At 50.1% G+C, this 23,135-nt stretch overlaps 1 protein-coding gene and 2 non-coding genes across 10 annotated transcripts; all 3 read right to left on the bottom strand.

The window, feature by feature from the left end:
* Positions 1 to 595: 595 nt before the first annotated feature.
* Positions 596 to 21,449, bottom strand: EIF4G1 (eukaryotic translation initiation factor 4 gamma 1). Of its 8 annotated transcripts, none has more exons than XM_059687202.1 (34): positions 21,295 to 21,449; positions 20,419 to 20,475; positions 20,103 to 20,195; positions 19,722 to 19,808; positions 19,215 to 19,235; positions 18,491 to 18,667; positions 18,134 to 18,233; positions 16,969 to 17,081; positions 16,072 to 16,164; positions 15,807 to 15,873; positions 14,628 to 15,485; positions 13,931 to 14,019; positions 13,656 to 13,842; positions 13,436 to 13,569; positions 13,150 to 13,308; positions 12,801 to 12,989; positions 12,433 to 12,630; positions 12,080 to 12,226; positions 11,641 to 11,877; positions 11,368 to 11,472; positions 11,090 to 11,249; positions 10,785 to 10,888; positions 10,081 to 10,183; positions 9,713 to 9,815; positions 9,249 to 9,481; positions 8,993 to 9,111; positions 8,696 to 8,868; positions 8,256 to 8,381; positions 8,030 to 8,111; positions 5,384 to 5,482; positions 5,153 to 5,287; positions 4,959 to 5,040; positions 4,678 to 4,818; positions 596 to 1,215 (listed from the first exon to the last, which is right to left on the bottom strand). In XM_059687202.1, the coding sequence occupies exons 3-34, from the start codon at positions 20,160 to 20,162 to the stop codon at positions 1,034 to 1,036; spliced, it is 4,863 nt and encodes a 1,620-aa protein (XP_059543185.1). In that variant the 5' UTR covers positions 20,163 to 20,195; positions 20,419 to 20,475; positions 21,295 to 21,449; the 3' UTR covers positions 596 to 1,033. The 8 variants fall into 8 exon arrangements, with proteins under 8 accessions (XP_059543185.1, XP_059543186.1, XP_059543189.1 ...); XM_059687203.1 differs by having other exon boundaries at positions 12,801 to 12,986; XM_059687206.1 differs by having other exon boundaries at positions 18,134 to 18,203.
* On the bottom strand, positions 10,966 to 11,041 carry LOC132232241 (small nucleolar RNA SNORD66). The gene has a single exon (XR_009452363.1). It is a non-coding gene; the product is annotated as a small nucleolar RNA SNORD66 (small nucleolar RNA).
* Positions 11,508 to 11,588, bottom strand: LOC132232242 (small nucleolar RNA SNORD66). The gene has a single exon (XR_009452364.1). It is a non-coding gene; the product is annotated as a small nucleolar RNA SNORD66 (small nucleolar RNA).
* Positions 21,450 to 23,135: the final 1,686 nt, after the last annotated feature.

Below are 23,135 nucleotides of genomic sequence, written 5' to 3'. Positions count from 1 at the left end.
CACCTAAAGTGAGCGGGTGGGCGGGGCCGTGCCGGCGTCAGGGCCACGCAGAGCAGGCGTACGGAGCTTGTCCTCTGCTCCCAGGCCCAGCCACGGAGTGACCCCTCAAGGCGGGTGGAGCGGGGTAGGGTCGGGGAGTCGACGTGTCTTGGCGGGATTGACGGGGCCAGGCTGCCAGTAGCACTGTTTGGGGCCATAGGACCTCACTGCACCCAACCCCCTCGTTTTATAGATGAGCCCTTGTAACCAGAAAGGACTCGCGGGCTATGAACAGCCTGAAACTCAGGCCCACCTCCACGCAAGAGGAGTTTGGATCACATTCTGCTAGTAAAGTGAAACCAGCCACGTGTATTCTACTAAATACCCCACAGCTATTGTCTCCCTCTCCCCTCCTAACCAACAGGGCACCCAACCACGTCCACTTCAAGGCCACCCTCCAAGAAAGTGATTCCCAGCTTCCACAATCATGGACAGGGGAAGAGGTAGGAGGGGTGCCAAGTTCTAGGAAGCTGCTGTAGTGCCAGCTCTGGAAAGGAGGCTGCCCGCCGATCCACACCCCTTCTCCGAGGGAGGCCATAAAGCAGAGGCAGTGAGCTTAATTGAATTCATGTTTAATAATTACAGGCACCGTGCCCCCCCTTCCCCCTGCCCAGGCAGCAGCAGGGGTGGTGCAGGGGCTGGGGCATATGCCCCCAGCAGCGAGGACGGCAGTCCCAAGAGTGATTTTCAGAAAATAAAAAAAGGACCCCAGGGGCAAGCAGTGGTGCCCCCCCAAGACACACCAAATTTCAAGACTTTATATATAATATATCTCTGTGTCCCGGGGGAGGAGAGGGACACCTGGCAGCATCCTGGAGGGGGGTCCCAGGCAGCCCCACGCCATCCTGCCTCTTCAGCCACTTTATTAGCTCAGACACATCGCACTACAGGCACCCACTGCCACCGCCGCTGCTGCTGACCCCCCTGCAGTCCGGGCGGCTGGCTGGGCCATCCGAGTGTCCATGGGGTTCCAAGTCCCCGACCCCACCAGCCCTCAGTTGTGGTCGGATTCCTCCTCCCCCTCACGAAGCCACTTGAAGAAGCCTGTGACAGATTTAAGGGCCACGCCCTTGCCCTGCTGCTCAGCGGGGTCCTTGCTACTCTCCCAGCTGTAGAAGGCGTCTTCCTTCAGCACATCCTCATCGTACAACGCATCAAAGAACATCCCAAGCAGGTCTGCAAGGTAGGACAGGTGTAAGAGGTGTGCTGCCCACAGCCGCCCCATCCCACCCACAGGAATCCCTCCCAAGCTCCACTGTTAAAACATGGCCCTTGACCCACTGTCCAGACATCTATCTTTGACCATCTCAGAGTGACTAGGTCTTTGATGGGACGCTAACCTCATGATCTAAAGAGACTGGTGCACAGGAATGAGTCACTCAGCCAAACCTTACAAACCTGCCTAGCTTCACTCACACTCACCTCAGCAACTTCAAATTTCTTCACTTTAATAATATAATTAGCCAAAACCGGTTTGGCTCAGTGGATAGAGCATCGGCCTGCGGACTGAAGGGTCCCAGGTTCGATTCCGGTCAAGGGCATGTACCTTGGTTGTGGGCACATCCCCGGTGGGGGGCGTGCAGGAGGCAACTGATCGATGTTACTCTCTCATCGATGTTTCTAGCTCTCTATCCCTCTTCCTTCCTCTCTGTAAAAAGTCAATAAAATATATTTAAAAAAAAATAATAATAATATAATTAACGGGGAAAACTATGTAAAATTGGTACTCCTGAATTTGGAATCACAATCCCAGATGTATCACTCACAATTCAAGGGTATAACCTAAACATCTACTGGCCCCCATTACGGATCCTGACAAACTTGATTCCTCTCCACCTTCTGAACATAACACACCCTCTCTGGCCTTGACATTTTTCTATGTGCTACATCTTTTGCCAGGAACATCCTTTCTCTTGTCACCTTCCTAGTGAATTCCTTTAGGCTCAACTCAAGCACCCCCTGCACTCTGACCCTCTTTCTCCCTCACCCCTAGCCTTCCTAAGCACTTGTCCTACAACCCTGAACACAACCTACTTCCTTCCCCACACTTCACTACCGGCATTTCCAAAGCAAACTTTATATTCCTAAAAGTAGTGAATATACTTCTTCCGGAAAAAGAAATGAAGCCCTGGCCGGTTTGGCTCAGTGGATAGTGTTGGTCTGCAGACTGAAGGGTTCCGGGTTCAATTCCAGTCAAGGGCACATGCCTGGGTTGTAGGCTCCTTCCCCAGTAGGGGGCATGCAGGAGGCATCCAATCAATGATTCTCTCTCATCATCGATGGTTCTCTCTCTCTCTCCCTCTCCCTCTCTCCCTTCCTCTCTGAAATCAACAAAAACATATATATATACATAAATATAAAAGAAATTAATATAGCCCTGACCAGGTAGTTCAGTTGGTTAATGGCGGCCTGATACACCAAGCTTGAGGGTTCGATCCCCAGTCAGAGCACATAAAAGAATCTATGAATCCATAAATAAGCAGAACAAATTGATGTTTTCCTCTCTCTCTCTCTAAGAATCAATTTTTTTTTTTAAAGAGAGAGCAATAAACCATAGAATGTAGAGCCCAGTTCATTTGTGAAACTGACTGAGCTGCCTAAGAAGCTGCAATCCAGGATGCTCTTAGGGGCATGCACACCCTCAAATCTACAACTGCTTGCCTGTGGGCAGCCTCCCCTCCCCATCCCACAGCAATGGCAGCAGTACATCATTTGTCCCAAACCTGTGCTCTAAATCCTTTGCACACCCACCCTGGGGACCCTATACACATAATCTGCCCTGTATTTTCAAGCCTAAGTTTCTCTGATCTCAACACAAAAGGACACCTTTACAACCACTATGTCATAACCAAACAAAATATTTTCGTATTTTGACAGATTGAGTTCAAAGATTTTTGTTTACATTTGCTGTTTTCTTAGTCAAATACTACTCAGCCTTTTTCAATTAAGATCCTGCACTCTACTCCACCAAATAATGATTCTGCCAGGATGGCCTCCATGCTTTTATGCTGCAGAAGCCCTTAATTTTCAGGTCACCTCATGGGAGTTCTTAAGCAGCATCTAGCATTACTGACCACTTCCCTCTCCTAAAATTATTGTCCTTCACGCATAGGGTCCTGTCCTGCTTAATCCCTATCTGTTGATCCTTCACCTGAAGGTACTATCTCAGGCCCTCATCACTCTCCCTCAGGCAATCCCGTATCTTTTTGTTGTTTTTCTACTTGTGACTTGCATGTGTTGTTGCCCTGTGCTAAAAACTCACAGGTAGACCTCTATCCCTGATCTCTTCCTCTCCAAATGAATTCAGATATCCAGCTGTCTACCAACATCTCTGATCACCCCCACCCACAGACCACAAACTCAACTTGATCCAGTGTTTCCTACCACTCAATGGATGGTACCACACTATCACCTCACCTACTAAACACTAAAAACCTTCCTGGGAGGCATGACTCTCATCGCCCTCTCCCAGGTCAGGGTATGTCTTGAATCTGCCCACACCTCTCCCATCTCCACAGCCAGAATGAGCCACTACCAACACATCCTGGATTAGCTGATCCTACTGCATTCACACTCACCCCTATTCCAAACCATACTCTTCCCCTAATAGCCAGATCTAAAGACTGAATTAGAATTCTTTAATTTTGCTTAAGTCCCACAAAGGCCTCTTCTTGTCCTTAGGCTAAAGCCCAAAACTCAACCCCTGGCTTACACAGCCCTGCATGATCCAGCCTATGTCCATCTCTCGACCCCATTTTGCCTCACATGACTGGTTTCTGTGCTCTCCCACAATGGTCTTCCTTCAAGATCTTTTACCTCTGTCCAGTTCTTCCTACTTCATGGCCTTCTACACAGTTCCTTTTTCCAAGTCTCCCCGTCCTACTTGTTATTTAGCTCCCATTTGTCAATTCCCACTCATTATCCCTTAGACCAGTGGTTCTCAACCTTAGCTGCACATTAGAATCACCTGGGAATCTTTTTAAAATCCTGATTTCTGGGCTTCATTCCAGAGGATGAGGCCCAGAAGTCAGGATTTTAAAAAGATTCCCAGGTGATTCTAATGTGCAGCCAAGGTTGAGAACCACTGCCTTAGACCAAGCATGTCAAAATCTCGTCCAGCTGGCCAAGATTTTGACATGCTTGCCTTAGACTAAGTGTACTAAGGATCCATCTTCCAACACTCCTCACTCCAGGTCAGCATGGGAACTGTGCTTGATTTATTACTAACATCCCAGGGCCCCAGCACCTACCTATTTGCAGAATGCATAACCTCAGGCATGTTAACCTGACCCTCAGTCTCCCAAAATGGAAGAGGACAACACCATCTATTCTAAAGAATAGTTGTGAGATTAAATGAGGCAAGAAAAGCATCTCAGCCCTGTGCCTGGCAAAGGGAAAAAACATTTATCAGCTCTGCATTCCTGACATCTAATAGCTGGCTAAGCACAAAACAGGTGGTCACACCTTCAAGGCTGAGTCTAACTCCTCCCATTTGTAGACAAGGAAACAAACACTGTAGAGGAAAGGAATCAACCATCAGAGCATTTTGCTCTCCAATGACCACCCACCTTTCCATGACTGTCCCCGCTTTCTGGCGGTTCTTCCACCCCACCCCCAACCCTCCAGCCTGGCTCTTACTGGGGGGCTGTTCTAGGGTCACTACAAGGGCCTGGAGGGCATAGAGTGCCTGCAGCTCCTTCTGCTCATCACATAGGTATTTCTGTAGCAGTTTCGCTCGTGCTTTCAGCACTGCAACATCCACTCGGAGGGTAGTCTCAACTACGGGAAGAAAGACAGGGATAAGTGGGATAATGCACCCTCATTCTGGTTCAGAACTAGGAGGCAAAGACCAAAACCTCCCTCCCTCCATTTGTCTGTTGGGCCCACCCTTGCCCCACCATCTCCCTGGCTCCTCTTACAAATAATTGCGGAATAGCAGACAGTTTTCATGAGGGCTCGAACTAATGTGTTGGATGCTACCTGCTCCTCAGTCAGGTTGGCCTATGCAGGAAAAAGAAAAACATATGACCCATCAATTCTGAATTTTGCCCCCATCATCACACCAGAACAACTTCTCCTTTACCCTGCTCTCCTGATATCAAGAGAAACGTACCTCTATCCAGTCAAACACCTGCTGGTTACTACTGTCCTCCTTGAGCAGCTTCTCCAGCTGCCTGCTCAGCTCCTCAGAGGAGAACAACCTCTGGCCAGGGGCTTCTGACTCCTCTCCCAGGGTATACTCCACCTTCTGCAAGCAAAAGAGCCCATAGGCAAGAGGTAAGTGTGCCACATCAGTGAGCTGATGGAAGACTGGCCAGCCCCAAATGGAGCTCCAGCCACAAACCTGCTCAGCAACAAACGCAGCAACAGCCTGGCCTTCTGGTAGGAATTCTTTCCAGCTGAGTCCAGCTTCTCGCCATAGTGCCCCCACCTTTTTGGGACCCTGAAAAACACAAGACCAACTCAGCATCCCTTTTTCTCTCCAAGAAACTAACAGCACCACAAATGGCATATATCAAATATTTACTGAAAGGCCACTAGGTGCCAGCTAGAGGCTCAGGGTGTTATAGACCAGTAGTTCCCAATGTGAGGCAAATGCCCTACGGGGGGGGGCGGGCAATTTGATTTTTAAGGGGGGCAATTCAAGAATGAGTTATTAACAGTGAATTTTTTGCATTTCTTATGGTTCTAGGAGCCTCGTATACAGTATATTGTGACATATTTATGCATTTCAGTCTTTTATTATATGTTTTGAAACTTTTTTTGCTTTTTTTTCGTATCACTTCATATTATTTTTTTAAAACAATTTCTTAGTGACTTCTTTCTCAGTACTTCAACTGTCCTTTTGTTCTTTTATTTTTCTCTTTCATGGATGCCATGTTCTTTGGAAGCTTGTTTAGAAAAAGTTAATGGCCTTTTAGGCTTCCTCCACATGAATAGTTTACTTTTTAAATAAGAAGAATTATATGTCAAGGTTGGGGGGAGGGTGCATCAGGATTTGAGAGATGCTTAGGTGGGGCATGACCATAAAAAAGGTTGGGAACCACTGCTATAGAGGTACAAAATAGGCACAGGACCTCCAAGTTTACAGTCTAGTACCAGGCATAGACATCAGTCGTAGACACAAGGAACTCATCCACTATGAGACTGCAGGTTTGGGGGTGAATGGCCTAGGAGCCTCCAGGAAAGATGTCAATTGCCTTTCACAGGATTATCAAAGAATTATTGGATCACAAAAGGTAAACAACCAAATCCAAATAAATATTTCATCCTATTCCACACTCCTACATTTTTTTCCCTAAAAGTTTCATTTTTCATTACTCCAAGTAACAAATGCTGACGGGAAAGGACAACTAACAAGTACATTTATTGGTTCCCAAGTCCAGAAAATTTTAGGAGCATATACACCCACCCACCCCCAACGCAAATCACAATCCTCACACAAACAGCAAGTCTGAGAGCCCATATCCTGTAAAAGGCAAGAGATTCTGAAAAGGATCACTTTCATAATCACAGGTATTCAAAATGATGACATCAACCCTTAACAGGATTATTATTTATAGTTCATGGATTTTAAAGATGCTCATGGATTTTAACACCACTGAAATGGAGTTGTCTCAGTTATTATATTACAATTTCTTATGGTTATTTTTTTTTAAAGATCTTTATTGATTTCAGAGAGGAAGGGAGAGGGAGAGATAGATAGAAAAATCAATGATGAAATTGGTCGGCTGCCTCCTGCACTGGGGGATCCAGCCCACAACCCAAAAGTGTGCCCTTGGCCGGAATCAAACCTAGGACTCTTCAGTCCACAGGCTCTATCCACTGAGCCACACCAGCTAGGGAAGTATATTACATTTTAAAAATATGACCATAAGTCTTTTCTTTTCCTTAGCAGAGTATAAATGCATCCTATAATCTATGGCACCTTAGATTCAATGAAAATACAGTAGTTCAACATGCTTTTTCTTTTTTTAAACATAAATTATCCTGGTACATAATTATGTATGCTGAAAGAACAATTCCTTTCCATTCCAAGTCTCATTCCTCCAGGTTCCAGGTAGCTAAACTCTTCTGAAACTGCACTTTCCAACTTTCTACTACCACTAAACCCCACACCCAGCTTGCCTTTCCTATCTTCCCACCTTTCTACCTGCTAGTCAACAATTAACTTTCACACTAGGCAGCTTCAACACCTTCCCAGGAAAGCATACCATCATGAACATTATCAGACACTCCTTTGCAACTTCACAGTGCTTAAAACACTCAATTTCAACCACTTTATTTCAAGCTTTACTTCACACTGTTGTTTTTGTTAAGTCGTTTTTCCTCTTTCAACTTTTTTTATTCACTGCTGTATTATAAATGCCTACCATCTAGTAAATGTTTGTGTTTCTTTAAACACTAGTTTTTAAAAAAAATGAATGAATGGGGGGAGGGCGATGGGGGGGGGGGGAAGGACCTATGTAATACTTTCAACAATATTTATTAAAAAAATAATAAATAAATAAATAAAAGAATGAATGAAACAATCAAACAAGGGTCTAGGGCAGTGGTTCTCAACCTTCTGGCCCTTTAAAATAGTTCCTCATGTTGTGACCCCCAACCATAAAATTATTTTCGTTGCTACTTCATAACTGTAATTTTGCTGTTATGAATCGTAATGTAAATATCTGATATGCGGGATGGTCTTAGGTGACCCCTGTGAAAGGGTCGTTTGACCGCCAAAGGGGTCGCGACCCACAGGTTGAGAACCGCTGGTCTAGGGTCTTAAGATTCCCATTCTCCAGCCTTGACCAGAACTCTAAGAGGAACTGGTCTGAGGGAGTACCAGCCCCTCTCTCTCAGATACTAACACAGCATTACCATCCAGCCCCATTAACCCTATCCCACCAAAGGACCAGGAGAGGCTTCAGTGTCACCCCAAAGAGCCCAAAAAGCACAGTAGGAAAAATCCTGAACACATCATCCCCGAAAGGCTCTCACTCACCATGCTTTTGCATAGGAGCCCCAAGATCTCCAGCAACAGAGAAGCAGCTTTGCCCAGGGGCCTCAGAGGTTTTGTAATCTCCCTATAAGAAAATTCAGTTGTTTTTGTTAAGCCCTCAACATACTACCCCAACCCTCCCTAAACATGGGCACCCTAGCCAACCACCCCTCCGTTCTCACCCCCCCTCCCTTTCTACCTCTCCCGAATTCCAGCTAAGGGAGCTCACCTGAACAGCTCCCCCATGGGTACTCCACCATCCTGCAGAATTGGCGTTACCAGTTCTGCTAGGTAGAGCCACACGTGGGGGATGTCAATTTCCATGTCTTCAGCCAATTCTAGGATTTCAAACAGCCTGCAAAGGGAATTCAAAGTTAGGGCATTCTAGGAAAGAGGAGCCAGGTGCCTACCCTCCTTTTGGGGTAACAAGGCATGACTAAAGAATTGAACATGGAGCCCATCAGGAATATTTCCTAAACATGGGGCAATTATCTCAAGCTAAGGACACCTTCTTGTCCTTAGATGGCTCAACCCCCTACCCCTGACAAAAATGATGTTGACCAGGAATGGTTGAGGAACCTACATTCTTCCCCAAGGTTCCACAGGTCCTACAAAGGAAGGGAATTTGTAGTTTTGTCAAAGTGGGAGGGTCACAGAAGTCGGTCATACCCTTGGTAGTACTGAGCAGTGGAGAGGTACCCAGCACAGAGCAGCTGGTGCAGCAGCCGTCCCATATGTTCACGAGCAATGGCACTGCGTTCCAGTGTGGACTCGACGCCATGCCGCACAAAGATGAAAAGCAGGGAGGGTGAGGCCAGCTCCTGCACACACTGCACTGCCTCCTGCAGGGGGCACAGGGTACAGGAGAAAGAGAGCCGTCAGAATCTGGTCTAGACCCTACAATGTATACCAGGCAGCACAGTCTCTGCCCACTCTACCATCACTCAGACCCCTCCCACTACCAACCTTCATGTCATTGAGATGGAGGTATTCCTCAATGATGGCCTTGGATTTCTTCTCCAGCTCCTCTTCTGATAGTGCAGCCTTAGGGGGACTCACAGGAGGCAAGGTGGCGTCTCGCTTCCCTGAGGGGTACAAAACAGATCAGAGACTCTTCAGTTCCAGTCTTTCCAGCAAACTGCAGCTCTGAAGACTGTCTAGGGACTGACTAGTCCCTAACCAGCCCACACCATTCCCTTCCCTTCCTCTCTCAACCCCTTACCAGCATCCCGTCCGCGGTCCCGTTCCTCCGAGAGGCTAGCTGCCTTGCGCAGCCCGTCAGGCTGGGAAGGCCGCTCTCTACTCCGTTCCTCCACTTCCTTGCTGAAGCTCCGCTTGGTGCCAGGTGTCCGAGAGCGATCTAGCCGGTCCCCACGATCACCTCCCCGCTCACTCCGCTCTAAGCGGTCTCCCCGGTCCCCAGCTTTCTCACCTCGTTCCCGGCTCAAGCTACTCCTGGAAGAAAGACAAGCACATGGTCTCTCACCTGTACTGCCCAGGAGTTCGCTCCTTTACCCAACATGCTGAGCAACCATCAGGCCTTGTTCTTGGCATCAGGAATATGTCCCATGCTCAGCCAGGGCCTCTCAGCATTACAGTTGTGTGTGAGGATTCCTATGGCAACAACCCAAACCCAATCATGGTATTCTCCATGTGCGTGAAAAACAGAGACCTAGGAAGCCTCACCTCTGGGCCACACGTCTGTTTTCTGTGCTTTCAGTAGGTGCTGCCTGTTGAAGGGCTGAGAAGCGATTCAAGGTACTAGTAGCTGGTCGAGCAGCTTCTGATGCTGGGGAGGCAGTAAATGAAGATTACGATATATTTTCTTACATCCTATCACCTACTTGCCAGTTTAGGACTCTCGGTCCTAGCCCCAACACTAAAGCATTTCAGTCCCTAGTCCCACCAAGTAGTCCACGGCTCCTGCATTACCTAACCACACTGTACTGAAAGCCCCACAGACAGGCAAGGAGACAAGCCTCCCATGCAGACAATGCTCTACCCTCAGGAGAGCTCATTACTAATCACCCAGCTCTTTACATCGGCCTCCCTACCTGCGTCAGAGGGCTTGGCTCCTGAGCCTCCACTGCTGCCCTTGCCCCAGCTCAATCGACCTCCAGGTGCAAAGAGCTGGTTGTTAGAATCGATGGAGCCAGGCTGAGGAAGGAAAGGGGGTGAAGAGTCATAGGTCTGACCTGGCCAAAGCCCCCAGCCACACAGCCATCAACAGCCCAGACCAGGGGCCAGGCAAGCTTTTCCTGTAAAGGGCCAAATAGTAAATATTTTAGGCTTTGCAGCCACACAGTCTCTATTCTAACTACTCAACACTGCCGCTGTCACACAAGAGCAGTCACAGAGAATAAAGGGAATGAACACGGTTGAGTTCCAATAAAACTATGAACAATGAAATGTACGTTTTACATAATTTCACATCACATAACAACATTCACTTTTTTCCGACCAGTAAAAATCATTTTAGCCTGGGAGATGCACAGAACAGGAATGGACCTACCTAATTTGGTGTGCATGTCAGTGTGCTGACCACAGAGTGGCCCAGACCAATGTGATCACACGTCCTAGGGTTGGCAGTCCTGTCTCTAGTAATCTAACCAGTTAGTCTAAGAGGAAAATTTCAGCTGTCACTTTCCCAACCTCAGAGAATGAGGGGACGGAGACCCAAATTGTGTTTAATGCCTACTTTGATCCCTCATTACCCTCCTATTTCAAACATCACCCCCTCCAACATACACACCCCTACCTTCGTGATCTTGGTGAGTCGTGAGGTGTCAATAGGGCGGCTGCCCTTACTGATGGGGACTGTGTTCCAGCCACCACCATCATCTACAAGTGGAAGGCCACGGCCTGGAACAAAAAGGAGAGCATACTGAAATAGTGAGTAAACAGCCCTGTCCACCTGAGCTGACTGACCCCAGCCTCGCTTCCTCAGATCCTCAGTTCCATCATGGGGTATCAGTGGCCCAGACACGTGGCACTAACAAGAAGTCATCAGTGGAAAGCACAACCCCTCACATTGCCCCTCCTCAATTGTAGCCTCAAACTCACTGATAGGTGGACCTGGAGGGCCACCCCGACGCTTGTCGCTGCCCTTGGCCATTAGCTGCTGCACTTTTATGTGCTCCCGATGCTCCTCCAACTCCGCCTCCTTATGGATCTGGTCAATGGTCTTGGGACCCTGATCCCCTCGGCGTGGCACCCAATTGCTCTGTAGGGACATGAAGCCACCCACAAGATAATTACATCAGAGAGGCCAAAGCAGGCAGCAACTGGGGGCTATGGGGTCAGAGGCAGCAGATTAGTAGTGGGAAGGCGGGGACACACACCCGTCGCAGATCCAGCACGTCCTGCAGCATGAAGCGGATTCGGGATGAAGTCTTCTTTTCCTTAATTATTTTCTCCATCTGGTTGAAATACTGATCCATTCGGGGCTAGGGAGAAGCAGCAAAGAGATCAGGCCAGGAACTTCCAGCTACAGGCCCTTATCTCCATCACTGAGATTCAGTGGCCCAGACATGACAGCCCAACAGGGAGTTTATCAGTGGACAGTAGGCCCCATGTACTTCAGCTTGCCCCCTTCTACGTCCCAGGACCCCTACCTTGGCTTTTTCAAAGTCTAGGTCTTTGCCAATGGTAGTGAGCAGACGGCAAAGGCATTCAAGGGACTCTTCGTCGTGGTTCTTAAGTAGTTTAACTACACAGTCGTGCATTATTGCCTCTGTTAACATCTTCAGCTTGAACAACTCCCCAATAAACTTGATATTCCCTAAAGAGCGCCGCCGGGCTATATCTCGAGCCTCTTCCAGCTCTTCCTTCAGGCGTCCCCGTTCCTCTGCCTGGCAGTCATGAGACAGGAAACACATCAAAAAGATACCCAGCCACAAGGCTAAAACCCTCTCCTCCACCATCTGGACTTCTATACCCAGCAACAAGCACTCATGTCCTCAGGCAGAGAAACCCCCATACCACTACCCCACCCCCAATTCTACAGCTAAGCAGCTTCTGAATAAGCAGTGGAATTGGTTGGTTTTCTCTCACCGTAGCAGCTTCATCCATCTCTTTCTGCTTCTTCTCAAAAACTTCATCATCATCTTTGTCTTTTTCAAACTCCTTCTGACATCGATTCAACAACAGTTTTCGAAAGTTTACAGTCACTGTTGGCTTTTCTGTAGTGGGCACTTTCAGCTGTATGTCAAAGAGATTGTCACATTCAGATTAGTCTAGGGCAGGGAAGACCCTCACAGTCTTTACCTAAAAGCCAGGAAGACCTTTGGCTCCGGCTCTGCCTCGTCTTGGCTGCCATCAACAGCACAGACTGGAGGAGAACCAAGAAGCTGGACTCAAGAAGTGGGAGGCCAGACCACATGATTTAGAAAATAGTGGAAACTAACCGCCATGAGGCAGCGGCACATGTTGGCATAGGCCACAGAGAAGTTGGGCTCTGAAATGGCCTTCTCAAAGATGAGGTCAATGACCCCTTTCAGGCGCTCCTCAGTGTCGATGGCCAGCTGCGTCACTTGCTTCATCAACTGCTGGAACATCTGGGGTGTCAGCTTATTCAGAATGGCGCGCACCCTGCGGAACAGGTCCTGGTGGGAGAGGGAACAGGATCCAGTGAGGTTCTCAGAGGCCACTGGGAGGGATGGAAAAGGGTATGAGAATGAAGAGGCCAGGGATAGGATGGACAGAAGCAAAATAAGCAAAGTTGGCTCAGCAAACCCTGAAGAGAAAGAATAGAGACCAAAGGACTTGCCAGTACCTGGGTTTTGCTGCCATCAGCATCCTCTTCCCCTCGGTCCTTATCAGCTGCTGTCCGCTTGCTGCTGGGTTTCCAGGCCTTCTCTGCTTTGTTCAGTTTTATATCTTCGGTCATTAATACTGTAGCAATGATCTTGCGTGGCTCCTTTCGGGGGCCCTGCTGAGAGCGCCGGGGTCCCAGACCAGCCTGCTAAGCAAGGGATGAGGACAAGAGAAGATACAGTACTCAGCACAACCTGACACCACTACCACACATCTTCAGGGCAAACTTCTCATTCCCCAATGAGGTACAGAAGGCCACACATCCCCACTCCCCTTGCCCAATTGCCCATCTAGCTAGTCCCACTCACCGGCCCTCGGGGCAGCTCCCCACCTGGCCCACCCCTTGGGGGCCCACGGCTGCTGAGGGTTGGTCGGCCAAGGTTGGCAAAGGATGGAGTAAAGTCTGGGCCACAATTTATGCCTTGAAGTCTAGCAGGATCCAGTGGCCGCAGTGGTGTTTTATTGGCCTGTGAAAAGAACAGAGAAGGTATCAGAAACAGGCTAGGGCCACTGACTGCTCTTTCAGGACCTCGGGCTCCTCCCCATCCAGCCAGCCAGGCAGTACAAACTTAGCTTCCCCTCAAGCCCACCAACCTTGTCCAATACCACATCACTGATATGAGGCAGTCCCTCCGGCTTCTGCATACTGGCGAAGATGAACTGAAAGCCAAGCAGGAACTCACGGTCATAACGCTTTTTCTCCTCAAGGTTTAGAGGCTTCCACTGATCTGTAAGGAAGACAGATGAACCAACCGTACTGTCTCCTGGGTCCTGATAAGAGTACTCAGCCCTCTCAACCCTTCCTTCAGCATACCTGACTTATATTCATACTTCTGTTCCCCAGGTTGGATATTCTCAGCATTGTGGATTTTGTCTTCCTTTGAGTCCCAGGTCTCATCTGGTTCCTCAGGTCGTGTGGGCACACTGCTGCTCTCAGGCTCTGGACAGGGGTTGTTGCCTACAGAAGGCTGATTTTCCACCTCCGGTACTCCTGGGTTTGCCTGCAACCATGGGGACATTCCGTTTGGTTGCAGTTCAGCCACTGTTCCATACCCAAACTCTTCCCTCTGCTACTATCTGCTTCCTTACCTCCTTGAAGGCATCCAGAAGGTCTCCTACAGCTTCTTTTTTATTGAGCTCCTTAATTTTCCGTCTCCTCTTTGGCACAGATACTGCCACTATATTTAGGGCGGGGGGGGGGGGGGGTTAGAAGGAATGGGAATAACTTAAGTGCCCCTGTATTATTAATATTATTATTATTAATGTATTATTTTCCATACCAGCAACTCTAAACCTACTTTTTGCCACATCCTATTATTTTCCTAATACCCTGTTATAATCTCTCTTTCTGTCTTTCTCGGTCCTCCATGCAGTCATGAATTTTCTTTTCTTTACAATAGAATAGTTCATATTGTTCATAATTTTATAGGCACTACTTGGTGTGTACTCTGTAACAAATATTCGTTTCCTCCATGTACATAGAAACTTTGAGATTCAACACAAATGCTTATGTGAAAAGATAAATTACTTATTTCTGAGTAGCACTGTGTTTGGTGAATAATCACTATATATATATTGATATGTTAAAAAAAAAAAAAGGGAAAAAGCAGTCACTGTGTAACATTTCCTCTTTCCATCACACCCTCTCTTAAACTCCTTAATCTAGTTCTTAGTTTCCATCACAGAGCTTCTGACCCAGACATAACAGCACAAATGGGAGATCAATAAATAGAAAGAACCACACCCTCCAGGCTTGACCCACCCGCACCATCCAGCCGCATCTTACCTTGGGTGGCTGCTGCTGTCTCCAAATTCTGGGACAGGTGGGCTGGAACAGGGGTACTCTCTGGGGGAAGCAGTTCCTCTCCTCCCTTCTCACTCTCAGCTTCTCCAGGTTCTTCCTCCTCCTCCTCCTCCTCCTCCTCCTCCTCCTCCACCTCCTCCTTCTCCTCCATTTCCTCCTCTGGAGCATGGGAAGTCACGGGAGGAGCCATAGCTGGAGTGGCAGAGAGGATGGTGCGGGGAACCACTGGTGCTGGAACCTCCTTGGCCTGCTCCTTTGGCTCACTGACTGGGCTCAAGTCCGCAGCTGGTGGTGAGGGGGCTCCATTGAGCAGTTCCTCAGGTTGGGTAGTTGGAGCAATAGGCATGGGGGATTCAGAGGGACAAGCGGGAGGAAGGAGAGGGGAAAGTTCTGGGTTTGAGGACTCTAGCTCTGGTTCTAGATCCTCAGATGGGACCGTGCCATTAGGCTCAGGAAGAATTTCCACCTTGGGAGATGCCAGAGGGATGGAAACCTGGAGAGGACTGGAAGAGAACTCAGATTCCGGAATTGGTTTGCTAAGTGTCACTTCTACTTCCAGTAAGGGTTCAGCGAGGGGAGTGGGTTCTGGAGAGAGACAATATGGCTCCCCAGTTTCACGGGGCATGGGGGATGATTCTTCTACAGACATTTGTATTATCCCCGTTGTCATAGTGTCCCCAGGAATAGAGAGGACTGCAAGGTTAGGCTCAGATCCTGGTTCCAAGATTGGGGGTGGTGATGGGGTCGGAGAAGGTGATGAAGGCTGCGATTCTGAAGGGCTATGCTCTGTGCCAGGCAGCCCCGGCCGGCCCCCAATGATTGCTCCCTGTGACCGGTCATCTGCACCACAGGAAGAAGAATGAGTAATTAAAGGCAAGTCTTTCTCTGTTGTTCCTCCACCTCCGCCTCCCAGCCAAGGCATTCCCAACCTAATGCTCCCTTCCCCCAGTGTTCTCCCACCTAAGCCTTTTCTCTTTTCACCCAAAACCCAACCCACACTCAAAATCCACTACCTGAAACTTAAGTCATTCTTCTCTGGCACCTGGTTCAAGCCACCACCCCAACTCCTTGTCATTTTATTTTATTTTCTACACCTCCTTGGCATTTTAAACTGTCGCACTCCTTTTCCCCGTAAAAGCTCTGCTCCACATGCGTACACACCTGGCCGGACAACAACAGCAACCTGGGGAGTCTCCCCATTAGCTTGAGGCTCCAGGCCGACTCCCGTCTGCAGGACACAAAATGTTACCAACTTTGCCCTGAAGAGGCCCACAACCCTCTTTGCTAGAGCCATTTCTACTTTAGCTCTACCTAGAAATCCAGGAAGCAGGGAAATAAATCCCTTAGTTGAAGGAAAAGACCACCGGACTTGGGAGTCCAGAGCAGAATAGCCATCCCAGCCATGGTGTTACTTAGCAGACAATACCTGGGGAGGAGTGGGTGTGGAGGCGGTTCGGGCCCCAGACATGATTTCCTCCGTGATATCCTTCCCTCCTTGGTTTGGATCTCGAATTCGGATCTGAGGAAAAAAAGCTACAGGATCAGTGGAAGGCAGGAGGAGCCCACCTCTCCACCCTGCCCCACACCTAAGACTCCAGGCCAACCCTCCACCCTCCCACTGGGAACAGGTGGGCGGGTGCCGGAAACCCTATGAGTTCTACTGTCAACCCATCGGGCTGCTCTTGTAGTCCCTGCCCTGGTCCCCACCCCTGAGACCCTTGACCTCACAGAGCAGCCCTGTACATCACAATGCCCCTCCCTCCCTCATCCCTGCCCCAATAGTCCCCAAGGCAGTGGCTGCACACCCTGGGGCCCAGGACCCCCATCTAGGACCCATTCGGCTCACTTGTGGCTAGCCGGCCTGATCTCTGGGGGCAGGGCCCAGATCCAGTGGGTGGAGCCAGGGTGACTCAGCGGCTTCCCCAGCCCTGGCACCCTATTCTGGGCACCACGCCCAGGGCTTGAGGATTGAGCAGAGGCGGAGGCCTCGAGAGCTTCCAGGACTAGGGGGTGGGGGTGGGGCCACAGAAAACTAACCATTTCTAAAGCAAGCCACCAGAAACCTAAAACCAAACATAGATCTTATGGACCCCAGAAGCCAGGTCTCTCAGGTATTTCCCCACCAGCCACTTTAGTCTTCCCATGAGCTTCTTCTAAAGTAATCTTAGCAACATACAAAAAAAACGAGCACTTCACAGATTCCCATTCTTTGCCCATTTCAACTGAAGATCTCCTTCCTCAACTTCCTGCTCCCTGACCCACAATGCGCCTGACCTTGATTCTCCCTTTCCAACATGTCCGAGAGCCCCTTGTTGCTACTCACCGTTTTCCGCTCCCTCTTGGGAGCAATCTGGGGTGGCTGGTTCATCAAAACCGGGGCGGGGGCCACACCAGTGGGAAACTGCTGCACACCCTGGGCTGGGTAGTAGGTGCCAGCTTGGCGGGAGAGGGGGGAGACGACACAGGGAAAGGAAGAATGGTGGCAGCGTCAGGGCACAACCATATACAAATGCCTGTTTGAGTACCTCCCAACCCCAGAACTTCTCATCACCCACAGCCGGCCCCTTGCCCTGCCCCACCTTCCTCCCCAAGGGAATTAGGTGTCTATCAAAGCTGGGGAACCAGTCTGAGCTGCGTTTACAAGAATTCCTGACACTGGCACACACACCCCTTATAGGCAGGGACTCGTTCCCCATCATACACCAGCCACCACGATTCTGTCTGTCCTCCTTCCACCTGGTAACATGCTGTATGTACCCCACCCCAGGCACCACGTACACATATACTCTGAGGGAGCAGCAACTACTTAACCTGAAACAGAATCAGGTCTTTGGGAATGAGAAAAAGATTTGCCAACCCTATCCACTCAACATGAGTCCAGTTCCAGTCTCCAGCCCTTTGCTCAGGAGCAAGGAAATAAAAAGTAAAATTATGAACCAGGCCCAGGATGAGGAAAAATTAATTCCTTAAAAGCAATGGTCTCCAAAGTGGGATACATTCTTTAATCTCATCCATAATCTCCACTTGTCTTTCACAAGCAACCTAAGTATTATTTGTTTAAATTATGCAAATGTATAAACAAAATCATAACATTAGAGGTACCTAATCAAAATTTTTCCTGATAGATGATCAAAAAACTCTGGAAACCACTGCCATAAAGAACAGACTAATCCTCTCCAAGATTATAAATGAAAAACAGCCACAAAAACCTCCCAAATCCATGGCTCCCTGCACCCATGGAATGAGTATCACAGGAAATGTTTACTTACAGGCCCTCAAACTGGTGCCTGATCCAATATTCCATGCGATGGGGAGGACTCCAACTCACAGAAATAGGATAAAATGCCCCACCACCCACACATACCCCTACAACCTACTAGCCCTATCATTTTTAGACCAAGAGACAAGCCTAGAAAGGGTATTAGGAATTAGTGAGTTTAGATGTCCCTTGTACTCAACTCTCACCTGATTCCCCCTCCCCTGCTTACCATAGGTCCCAAACTCTGTAGGGCTTGCACCCGGATAGAAACTTGGGGCTCCAGGCTGCACAGGATACTGCTGTGTCGGAACAACATATGTGGAACGCCCCTGGTGAGGGGGAAGGGAGAGGAGGAGGGGGAGAGAAGGAATTGAGGAAGCTGAGTATCATATCAGACTACAAAGAGAATGTAGGGCAAGATAGGACAAGCCATTAAAACAAAAAGATAGGACAAGCCAACTCTGGGCAGTGACCAGAAAGAAGTCCTACCCTATGGAGAAGAGACGGGGTTGGAGGGTCAGGATTGGGGAGATGATGGTTGGAGTACAAGATTCTGTGGCTTCCAGCCCCCGGCCTCCAGCCTCACCTGTCCAGGGATGTAGTAGGCCCCCTGGGAGGCTGAGTAGGAGATCTGGGAAGGGATCATCATTACTTGGGATCCAGCAGGGTAGACATGGGCAGCTGGGCCAGGGCGGGCAGGGGCTGCACTCTGCACTCGGGAAGCTGCACTGCTCGGGGGCTGGGCCCGGCTAGGGTAGAAGTGCTGTCAAGAGGGAGGAAGGCAGTTGATATTAGGAAGGGCCACTCAGCAGTGTCTCTAGTCTGGAGAGAAGTACTAGGGCTATGGAGCATGGGGCCCAATCCTTCCAGGACCCACTTCACCAAATGATGGTTAAGTGGCCTCTTGTACCTACACACGCCTTCCACACTGAGGCATACACTTTGCACCCTGTGTATTTACTCGCTCACTGCCATGCATACTCATGTCACCCCCACCAGGCTACCCTTCTGCAGAGGCTTCCTAACCGCCAGATGCGTTATGCCTAACTAAAGCCTTTTAGGACAACATACTCCCAGCATGCACTGCTCCACCCTGAAGTACTGAGAACTAACATGCAAAGGTCACCCAGCTGCCAGGTATACAGTGAAAGATTTAGCCCCTAACATGCATCCGTCAGTCGCAGACTGAAAACCTAGACAGCAAACAAGTTCCCACCCTGAAGCCTCCAGTCCCTAGGCCTGGCCCCGGACTAGGACAGAGAATAAGGGTGAGACCAGGAGAAGGTCCAGAATTAGCAAAGGGGTATTACCTGCAGAGACCTGAATCCTCCCTGAGAGCACATGGGGACAGGAAAGAAGAGCATTATCCCCAAGGTGATGGGGGAGGGGGGCGGAAGTAGGACAAGAATCCTCCCACTTAGTGAGGAAGAATTTAGGGAACACAGAAAGGCAAGCAGCAGCTGGAGTGTTTATCTTGCCATAGTCCAAAGAGAAAGAAGGGAAGGGGAATGGAGCAATGGCAGCCTCCAGTAAAAGGAGGAAATAGGAAAGGAGTTGGCAGCAGGGCCCAAAGTACTGCCCCCAATTCTCATGGCACCAGGACCCCTAATAATGTCACCCCCATCAACTACATACTCCCCAAAGGGCCATAAGTAATCACCAGTGCAAAGTGCAGAGTCGCATGAAAGAACACAGAGCAACCGTCAGGAAATTGGGGCAGGTACAGGCCCTCCAGAGCTTCCATCCAGGCCCAAGCTGGCTTAAGCTTTCCACAGCTCCCACCCAGGCCCCCTACTCCCATCCCCACAGCCCCTCACCTGACGGGACTGAGAAGGCGTGTTCATTTGTGTCGCTTGTGGCGTACTGAACACCACCGGTGCTGTCTGCCCCGGGGGAAACGCTGGCTGAAGGGGGAGACCAGAGTTCAGCAAGAGGGGAAACCCGGGTGGGGCAGAAACCCAAGCTGGTGAAGTAAGGGGGGCAGATCTGGGGCGAGAGCTCAGCAGTCCACATACCCCCTCTCCATGACAGCCCCTGGGAACAGCCAGGAGCCCTGTCTCAATCTGGCAGCAGAAAACTGCACTTTGCCCTGACACAGATGGGGGTGGGAAAATCCAGAGGGTTTGGAACCTGTTCCTGACCGGCTGCCTGATCTCCCCCACCCCCACCCCAGTCTCGGCTAATTCCTTCCTAATTACCTGTGGGAGTCCAGGGGATGGGGCGGGTGGGGGGCCTGTGGGCTGTGGAGCTTTGTTCATTTCATTTGGTCCACATCAGGGTCCCCCCAACACCTGTTGGGAAAGAGTGGAGCTCGGAAAGGGGAAGGGACCCAAGCTGAAGGCAAAAGGAGTGGGGGAGGGGGAGGGAGGCAAGGGCTAGGTCCCACACGGAGGCCCCCGAGACGCAAGGGGGTGAAGGAGCAGGCAAGAGACAGCTGATGCCCCCACCAGCACGTTGTCAAGCCGCATCACCTCCAACCACCCCCTGACCTGCTCAAACAGCACCCTCACTCACCCGCTCGGTTAAGAATAAGTCCACGGTGCGGCCTACAGGTTCTGGGCATCCGAGGGCCTGGGGTTGGGAGGTGAGGGGTATCAACCTGGCTCCGCGGGGCCCAAGACCAACCAGACCGGAAATTCCAGGTCTCGCTGGCACCAGGCTCCCGGATCATAAACGGAGCTAGCAGCTTCGGCCGTGGTGTCCCCACCCCCCACCTGGGGACACCGGGTTCCGGGCTGGCCCAGGGGCACACAAGGCACGCCTGCTGCGGGTGGCCACGGGGGCACCCGCGCGGGGCCAGAGGCGAAGCCCGCCGCCGCCCAGGAGTGGAAGCCAGGAAGGGCGGGAGTCGGGCAGTAAAAGGCCAGGCGGGCGGCGGCCGAAGAGGAGCCGGTTTCAAGCGAGGGTCGGCCTGGAGGGCGGGCGGGCGGGGCCGGGGGCTCCTCCCTGCCCACCGCCGTCGCCTCCCTCCCCTGCGCCCTCCCTGCGCAGAGCCGACCAGTGCCAAAGAACAACGTGTCACTTCCCGGCGGCCGGGCCGCAAAGGGGGGAGGGGGCGGCGGGACGGGAGCCGCGGTGCCTGCGCCGGCGGGGCCTCCTCGGGTCAGACCGCGGCGGGACTTCGTGGCCGGTGAACCCGGCGCCCTCCCAGGCCGCAGGGACCGCATATTCTGGCCCCGCGCTTCCCCACCCCCACCCAGCCGCCGGGCCGGGCCAGGCCGGGCACACGTGGGCCGGGGATCGGGCCCTGGCGGGCGGGGGCCTGGGCTTGAGCCGCGGAGCCAGGGCGCCGGGGCGGCGGCCCAGGGTGGCCGGTCCCGGCCCGGATGGCGGCGGATGCGGGGGGAGGGGGTGGGGGGGCCGGGTCGGGCCCGGACATGGCGGCTTTACCTTCAGTCTCCTTCAGTCCGCGCGGCCGAGCCCCACGCAGCCGCACAGACGTAGTCCACAACCATTTCCGGCTCCCCGCACAGATCCCGCTCGGCGGCCACCGCTTCTCCGCAGGCGCAGCCGGCGCCCCCACGTGACCGGCGCGAAGGGCGGAGCCGCGCCCGGCGCCGCCGAGCACATGGGATTTGCTCCGCCTCGTCATGTGACAGCCACGGCCCGCCCCCGTGTCCCCTCCCGAACTTTAGAACTCCAGACCGACCCTCCAACTCGGAGTCTGTGTTCCGCAGTCCTTCGGTTCATTCATACTTTGAGCCAGCATTTATTGAGTGCATAGGGGTCGAGAATACTGAAATCAAAGACTCAGTCTTGCCTCAGTAAGTCATGGTACAAATAGAATATAAAATGTTCTATAAAAATACAAAAAGAAATATGAACTATACAGCCTTTGAAAATTATGTAGGTTAGATCATTGAATGTTATGTCCTGGCTGGGTATCTCAGTTGGTTAGAGCGTGGTCTGGATACACCAAGGTTGCGGGTTTGATCTGTTCAGGGCACATAGAAGAATCAACCAATGTTTTAGAAACTGTTTTTTACATGAGTAATGTATGTTCATTTAAAAACTTTAGAAAATAAAGATAAATGAATATAAAATTTTAAAAAAAAACAATAAATGAGAAAATAAGGGGAACAACAAATTGATGTCTGTCTGTCTTGCTCTCTCTCCTCTCTCTCACCCCTTCCTCTCTCCAAAAAAAGTCTATCTAAATAATTTAAAATTTAAAAATATATAAACTGAGTGCTATGTTAAAAGAATTGCAACATTCTGACTATGAAATTAGTATAAGGGATATGTCTTTCACAACGTTCAGCCACTGTCAGAGAGTAAAAATCAATCATGGGAAATTCAGAATGATGGAAGAAGTAACCCCAAAACCACTGCCCCGCAGTCAAAAGAATTGAGACCCCAGAAGGGGCCATACTAAAGCCAAATCCACATACCAGGAGTCAGGTAGGTAGCCTGGGTTTTAATCCAAATTCTCCTACTTAATACCTGGCAATATACCTACTTTATATACATATATATTATGCAAATTGTCCCCTTGGAGTTCAATCGCTCGTTATGATGTGTGCTGACCACCAGGGGGCAGCACGGAATGAAGGAAGGTCCCAGCCAGCACCCCAAAGGCCCCCAGATTGGCCCTGATCCCCGGCCAGGCCTAGAGACCCTACCCGTGCATGAGTTTCATGCACCAGGCCTCTAGAACAGTTATAAAATGGTAAGATTTGAAACCAGGCAGTCTGGATCAAGTCTAAGCTTTTAACTGCCATGCTTTTAATCTCACAATGATAATGTGGATTGTGAGGATTAAAGGAGTTAATTCATGTGAAAGTGCTTAAACCCAGCCTGCATGGCTCAGTTGTTGTGCATTGACTTATGAACCAGGAGGTCATGGTTTTGATTCCAGGTCGGGCGGGGTTGAGGGCTCAATCCTGTGTGGGGCATGCAAAGAAGCAACTGATCGGTGATTCTCTTTGATGTTTCTCTATCTCGCTCCCTTTCTCTCTGAAACCACTAAAAATATATTTTTTAAAAAGTGCTTAAAACAGTACATAGGTTTTTGTTCACTCCCTTCTCCCTGTGTATACACATAATCTCAGAAGAAAAAGTATCTCAGCACCAAATGATGAACTGGCCACTTAATATGTATGACTTATGTGACTTCAATCCTCACAATTGCCCACAGAATGGATTGTATTATCATTCCCATTACATATGAGGAACTGAAGCTCCAAAGGTAGGAGAGCAAAATAGATACATAGAAGAGGAACTACAGTGAG

Source organism: Myotis daubentonii, chromosome 3 (assembly GCF_963259705.1).
Source record: "Myotis daubentonii chromosome 3, mMyoDau2.1, whole genome shotgun sequence".
Taxonomy (NCBI): Eukaryota; Metazoa; Chordata; class Mammalia; order Chiroptera; family Vespertilionidae; genus Myotis; species Myotis daubentonii.
This window is presented reverse-complemented; position numbering and strand designations above follow the sequence as displayed.